At 40.0% G+C, this 7562-nt stretch overlaps 1 protein-coding gene across 2 annotated transcripts in view; it reads left to right on the top strand.

The window, feature by feature from the left end:
* The first annotated feature begins 1158 nt into the window (after positions 1-1158).
* The window catches only part of LOC111243932 (E3 ubiquitin-protein ligase TRIM33-like), a 10551-nt gene continuing 4147 nt past the window's right edge, over positions 1159-7562 (top strand). Inside the window, exons 1-7 of one of the 2 annotated variants that reach the window (XM_022790296.2) lie at positions 1159-1290; positions 2128-2342; positions 4263-4429; positions 4610-4991; positions 5320-5472; positions 6386-6664; positions 7173-7401. In XM_022790296.2, the coding sequence (XP_022646031.1) occupies positions 2175-2342; positions 4263-4429; positions 4610-4991; positions 5320-5472; positions 6386-6664; positions 7173-7401 (1378 nt within the window). In that variant the 5' untranslated portion in view covers positions 1159-1290; positions 2128-2174. Of the gene's footprint in view, positions 1291-1962; positions 1982-2127; positions 2343-4262; positions 4430-4609; positions 4992-5319; positions 5473-6385; positions 6665-7172; positions 7402-7562 lie in introns of those variants that run through there. The other variant, XM_086980133.1, reaches the window with a different exon arrangement.

Here is a 7562-nt window from a genome sequence, read left to right as displayed (position 1 = left end):
CGGCCCCCGTCAACAAAACCTAGACACTAGAGAGCATTTCCCCGCTAGGCGACCAGACACTGTATTCTATATATGCACACATACAAATAGACACGCGATGTATAGCCCGGCATATTATATAGTAAGAAAAACAACGAGTACCTGTGTTTTGATGTAAGCAGACGACATGGAGAAAACGATATAAATAACACAACAAGGCAGCCATTGCAGACGACGAGGCACACAACAATATGTTAAGAAATAGCGCTAATAACATGGCGTCACCGATCACGGGCCCTTAAGAGAAGATTAGCGGGTTGTTGGTTTCTGCTGTGCCTGCTAACATTCTACTTTTTTTTTTTTTTAACTTAAGATAGTACCTTGACCTCTACCGTATGGGAATGTAGAATTAATTTTTACGAAAATATAGGTCATTGGGAAGCATGGAACAGTTATTCTTTTGCGGTGTTTAAAAGGGCTTTTCCTGACATTACTATGTGCCTCATGCTTATACTGGTTATATCGTGTCTGGCTAACATCCATATCACTGGGTCCTCGTATATGATTCGAATCCGTGGAGTAAAGATTAACGCTAAGAGATTAATGGTTTATATAACTATCTAGCATATTTTTTGGGGAAAGTACAATTTCATGAGATGTGCATCGACACGCGTATCTTCAACTCTTAAAACTTCAGTTTCAATGACGGAGTGCGCGGATACACCATAGCATACGAGCCGTCGTAATAACGATCAAAGTATCTCTGGAAGTCGCCAGAATACACCAAACATCCAGAGACGTTAAAAAAAACAACCTCTTATGGCGATAACGGAATTAATCGCCTAAACCATGCCTAAATATCTAGATGTCACGGGCACGAAGCTACTTGGAAATGCTTGCCGAGCGCTAGCGCTTTGTGTCACGGAAGCGTACCGCACTATTTCTGCAAATGCGGTTTCGGTTTTGGCTGGTAAATAACAAGATTTTTCCCGAAAAGTGGCAGTAAAGGACACACCCCAGAATGAAAGACTGAATTGCACAGCCCGGTAGAGTGACTCACGTAGACGCTTACTGCTCATGATATCCTTCAAAGCTATCTTCACAATATTGGTAAGGGCCTTGCGGGCAGTTGCGTCTTTTGCACAGCGGAGTTGAAAGGCTGAACTCGCCACACGCTGGCGATGTGTTCGACACATCAGAGGGCCACATAAGACAGGAGGGATGAACTTGAAATGAATGAAGGGGTACGCATTTTTTATCACTCAATCGCGCTAGCACGGGGAAGGATGTCGTTGCCAGGGAGGTTGTAAGGTAAGAACGACTTATGCAGTTACGTGTAAATGATATTGTGAACGGGACAGATGGTGCTTTACATTTAGGTTAAGAAGACGCATGGGCGAAATAGGCGCCCATCCCGGTAACTAGCACGTCTGGGAAGAAAAAGTACCAGACCAAAGAGACCCTGCGATCGTCTGGTGGCGCTAGCCACTTTCTCCTACCAGTACTATTAAATAAAGCTTTGGAAAAGAAAATGTGGGTAATGTTCTCTGCGAAAATAAGGTTGACAACGAGGCTGAGCCCCACATCCGTCCCAATTAAGATTGACATTATACTTTCGGAGATGTTAGCCCTACGTAATTATAGGTTTTTTTATTTCTTATGTCAAGTACTTAAGCCGTCAGGCGTTCATCGAGATGGGTGACTTCCAGCACAAAACAAAGTATACCAGCGGCCGATTTCAAACCATGATTGCTATCGTCACTTGCAATTGTGTTACGCAAACCCTCTTGACAATCTTCAAACTTAATTCATTTCGGGCCATTTCATTATCCTGTTGTTTAGCTATCTTACTACCGTCTTTTGCTAACGTCATGTCCAAAACATGCTGCTCCTCAGCTGGTAGTGCTATGAGGAGACCGCCGTACCAATCTATTCGTAGTGTGTTTAAAGGGTCTCGTCGTCGTCGTTGTTCACCCGGATTGGATACCGCTGTTCTTAACTGGTTGTTGTTGTTGTTATTGTTGCCAGATTGAAAAACTGTTGTAACTTAGCAAGGTGCATGTATATGAACTTCAGTGGGATGAAAAGTCGAAGCGCACTAAGTGTTAATCAGCTTTTATCGTAGTGTTTTTCTCTTCTTTGTACCAGTTTGTGGAGCACTGAAAAACTTGCAAATTCACACGGGCCCGATCGAGATGGCAGACACAGAGGTCGTCGATGTTGACGCTTCACACCAGCCTTTTGGGCCTGTGGTTAGGAAATGTGCCCTGTGCTTTTCGGAAGTTACTGTCAAGTCGGAGCCGTTCTTATTACCGTGTCTGCACACGGCATGCAAGGCGTGCCTTCCTGAAGATCAGTCAACGGTTAGTCATACTACTTAAATAGAATCCATTCCATCTAACGGAAATTAACTTCTCTAGGCTACCATAGGCGATACGATTGTTGTCTCAAGCGTAATAAAGGTATCTGCGTTTACTTCGTACGCGTGACACATCATATTATCGGCAATGATCGCTGTAAGTGCATTGGCTATCTGATTCGTTTAATAATTGTAGTGGGGTTATCGGACTGAATTTTAAATTTACAATGGACATATTATAGCTATTATTAACTATTTTTTTGCACCATAGTTTGTTTGTCGACTTTCGTGTCGATATCGAAATTTTCAGTTTTAACAGTATTCTTGTACAGCTGCATCGTATCTATTTTCGAAAATAATGTTAATATAAAAAGAGGAAGCTTTTATTTTTAATTAAATTAAAAATTTTAACAATTAAACATGTATCCATTTATTCTTGTATTCAATTTTGTGAGAAAAGTTTCTCAAATGTCCTAACTCAGCTTTTATTGCGTATGCTAAGGGACAGAATTTGCTGAAAAATAATGAATGGTTTTTTATAAATCTAAAACTAGTTGAACGTCATATAGCGATTTGCCTTTCGGACTGACGAATTCTGACTTAGATTCTCGTTTTAAAAATGTTCATCTTAGTTGTGTAATATAAGCCGCCATGTATGACTCAGGTTAAAGAAGCAGGGCCCAGATTTGGCTCTGACCATTCAACCACTTATAAAAAAATTACTGCAAATATCGTAAAATAAAATTTGAATTAGTAGTTCTATAGGAAAATTAAATTGCGCACTTTTGGTAGTATTTTGTATTTGCGTGACGGTGTAGTACTGTAATCATATTCATGCGAAAAAATAAATTATGTGCATAATGCCATTATCAGTATTATCACTATGATGCATTGCGGAGGGATCGTGCGCAAAGAAAATTTTCATGAGCAAAGTTTGCGGTGTTTCGCAGATAAACACGGCTTCTATCGACACTACTAATGGCATATTTGGCTGGGCGCTTAGACTCCCCAAATTACTGTTGAGCTAAGGACTTTACAGTGCAAGTATCGCTGATGCGTGGGTGAATTTATTAGCCGAGACTGGAGACAATTATAGTGGTTCCTAGCAGTCAACGTCACGATCCCGAACACCGTGCACGTCCGGTAACAAGAGATAAACCATGATATAGGCCGCTTAGTCTATCGGTGGCTGACGGACCATGTTTATCTGATTTAGGATCACGTTTGCATGACTTTCCAATTGAAGTTGTTCGACAAGCACAAAACTGAATAAACAAATAAAGAATTGAGTCTTTTTCATAGTCCAAAGTAGGATAATTGGTTTATTCCATTTTGTCGTCCCAATTATGCCCCAGCAGTGGCAGCACGATGGCGATGGCAACTGAGACGAGAAGCATCCTTAACAACATGGGCGAAGACAAGGAATTGACCATCCTAATCAGAAGCTTCGTTTCGTGTGTTTGGTTTTGGAGCTATAGCGTAAAAGCGATTTTAATGATCAAAATATTTACGTTTTTCTGATTGTTTTTTTTTTGAAATAGGCAAAGGGATTGACCAAAAGTTATGTAATAAATATCAAATGTAAAAAGAAAAAAGGTGTTATGCATTTTTAGGAACGGGGCTTTGTTGGTTGCCACAATTAAGGGTTTTCAAAGCTTCATAGGCTAAGGTTAGCAGACTTATTATTTGGATTTTATTATTACTTGTTATGTGTTCCTAATCGAAATATCGCAGTTTTTTTGTCGTTTAAGGTTTTATACACTATGCAGACATATTGCGCCATGTACTATGAAATGGTGTAACGAATAGAACAACAGCCCAAAATTCCAAGTACAAAGTATCCAAAATTTAATCACCCTTGCTAGTCAATTTTACATGAATGAGAAGTGTTTAAATGCGTCTTTTTTTGTATTATCTTTCCTAGGTTCAATGCAACCATTGCGACCAAATATTTCCACCAAGTGCTGCTATCCGTCATTTGGTCCTTCTCGATCGCCTCGAAAAGGAGACTCCAGAAGAGGAGGATAACTCAGAGGAATCCGGACCAAAAAACCTCTGCACGTCGTGTGATGAAGGCGTTGCTGCCGGAGGGTACATTTCGCAGTTTGCAAACTATCTGTTTTTTCATGTATACTTTGTTTAAATCAGGGTCTAAACAGAATCGATCGAGCTATGCAGCTGTACGGGCTTGCACACCCATATACCATATGTAATATCTTTTATCATAATTACCTGGCTGAATCTTGATTGTGTGATTCTTCACTATTACAGATATTGTAAAGATTGTGAAGAATGGCTTTGCGCAGCTTGCATCAAGGCCCACCAACGAGTCAAAGTGACAAAAGACCACATAATTCTATCGACGGAACAGGCCGGGCGGGCACTTAGGGCGGCAGCAAAACAACGATTTCAGATGTGTGAAAAACACCCGAAGGAACCGTTGAAATTTTACTGTAGCAAGTGTTCGGCATTGACTTGCCGTGACTGCCAGCTTGAGGATCACCAGAATCATGGCGAATATTTAGCCTTAGTCGCTGCATGGAAACAGCAAGAATCCGATTTCAACACACAACACAAACGCATTGCAGAAAAACAAGCCTTTATTCGGGAGTATGTCGCTTCGTTAGAGAAGTGGCAGGATGCCACAACACAGGTTTGTTGAACTTGTTTGAAAGTACAAATCCGACATTTGAATGGTCTTTTACAGTAGTATCAGAAGACAGGAAACAGCCCAAACACTGAAAAACATGCAGGCGTACTAGAATTCGGTAAAAGCAAAAAATTAGTTCAGGGACACTTCCGTGAATCTTTTAGAAAAGCAGATGAAGTTAACGTGACAGCACTTTTTAATATAATTTTTTCTGGACTGCGCGACGAAATTTAATGGATCGAATCACAGCGTGTACAACCCGTTTAGTGTAAAATAGATTATGAATATTTGAAATCTTAACTGATTTGCTGTTTACCGGTATCGCTCGCAGGTGGAATCGAAAGTTGTGGGCGATATTCGAGCGTACGCAGTACGAGCCATCACCTTAATCAACGCTAAGGCAAAGAAATTAATCCGAGAAATACAGGATACGTGCAACCATAAACGGGAGGTGCTTAGTTATAAGAGGACAGAGGTTCTACATGTAAGTCTATTTTTCAACATACGTATTTTCATTACGATTTTGATTTGTTGTGGATCGTCGAATGCAAGCCAGCTTTGATATTTGACAATCCAGGAGGTTTTTCACCAGTTCTTTTTCTCTAGCTCCTAAGCTGTCCTGGCTAATTTCACGAACGCTAAATGTACTACTTCACGGTCACTGTCGTAGTATAAAAAATCACGGATACGAATTAAACTTTTATTTGTCTTTTATTCCAATAATAGGTTTATATGTTACGTAGGGGAATAAATTCATGTTGTTTTTATTCACCGTTTGCTGATAAACAAGCGTTAAATGTCATTAGAAAGCTCCTATTATCTCGTTGTAATCGTGCTGTTTATATGGTTAAATCTACATAAGCAGACTTCGGATTCTAAAGCTAGGTATTTTGAATGAAAAACAACTTTTTGACACGTTGCCTCTGCTCAACTGAAAAGAACTGTTTTAACAACTTGAATTGTAACCAACGATGCTATTCCGAAGTGGCTTACTTAGTTTAAAAGTGGCATCTTCGATATAAAGAATAGACGGGAAGTCTGAAGTGTGTTAAAATTTGTTGTCTGAATAAGAAGCTGTTATGGGGTTCAGAACAACGTTTCTACGGTACCTAACACCTTGCAAACAAACAACAAATCGAAAAAAAAATGATATAAAATAAGCACCAATAGCTTATTCCCTTTATTAGTTTAAAAATCTTTAGGTTGACTAATTTAAAATCATTTGAAATCTGATAGGAACAGTAAGATGCTATATGTAACATATTTTCAAAAATAAGACGGCAATCATAATACCTTAGATCTTCCTTTAATTTTCTGGATTATGCCATAATCGATTGTATTTGTTTTAAAGTTATATTTTCATTTTATTTTTCTTGTGCTGCTAATCCTATACGTAGCTGTGCAAGCGACTTCTTGACTGTCATGCGATTGTGGACGACATGGTCTCTACGGGCAGCGAATTGGCATTGATGCACTCGAAACAGACCATGGAACGTCGGATGAGCGCCCTTATCGAAAAGGTTGTGCAGCTGCCTAGCACCAAGGCGGAGATTAACCTTAAGTTCATTTTCGAGCCAAAGGTACTTGATGGTTTAGCCAACACTGGCCAGATTATTGACTTGTCTTCGCTACGAGAATCGGCGCATAGCTTACGAACACAGTATAATGGCCAGCAGGTGAGAAGTTGCAGCTATCATAAATGAGACATCTTCTATGAAACGGACGTTTTTTAATGATTTTAGGTTGTCATAATCTAGTATGACGAAGAACTTAATTATTTAGGTATGATATTAAATCAGTTTGAAAAAATCAAATAGTCTTTAATTCGCCGGAGTGTTTTTGTTATTTGTTTGTTTTTTTTTTCTTGTAACTAGCCAAACTGTTTCGCTAGTATTAATACTCGCAGCTGCATAAACAGGAGGATTTGGTGCTACGCGTACCTATCATGCAAATGTGTGACTTAAGATAGTTATTTCAATTCTATGTCTATAACAGATAATATAGATTTGATTAAGATTATTGCGATTCATAGGCGATTCTCGATGTCGCCAGATTATGAAGTATGAAGGTGCTATAGACAAGTGTTCGCTCATGCGTTTCTATCGGTGTGCTCAAAGGCTTATGTGTAATGGATATTTTTGCTAATGCTTGATGTGACTATCATTATCGCCTGCTGTGAAACAGAGCCGACCTCATTCAGCAAGCGGGGTCTTATCGAACGGGCGATCCGCTCCCAGTCCTGCGTTATCGAGTAAAAGCGGGTCACCTCACAGCTTACCTGGTTTTTGCTCAAGCAGCCAACATCCTGCCCGGCCGCCGTCTGGGCCTTCCCTAAGGGACAAGGAGCCTCGAAGACCCACACCATCTCCGTCACCTCTCGAAAATGGAAGCAAAGATGACCTCGTTATCACGGGTAAGCAAATCTCTGTCCGTACGTTACAATTGATTCGCATATGATCATAGAATATGGTCTACATTTGCAGCGTCATAGCTCCAATTTCACCTAGTTGCCGTTATGCTAGTTGCATCTAATGCATATTATTCTTTCATTATTACTGCTGACCACACAAATGG

Source organism: Varroa destructor, unplaced genomic scaffold, assembly GCF_002443255.2.
Source record: "Varroa destructor unplaced genomic scaffold, Vdes_3.0 BEIS01000002.1, whole genome shotgun sequence".
NCBI lineage: Eukaryota > Metazoa > Arthropoda > Arachnida > Mesostigmata > Varroidae > Varroa > Varroa destructor.
The sequence above is the reverse complement of the archived record's forward strand: the minus strand, read 5'-3'. Positions and strand labels throughout refer to the sequence as shown.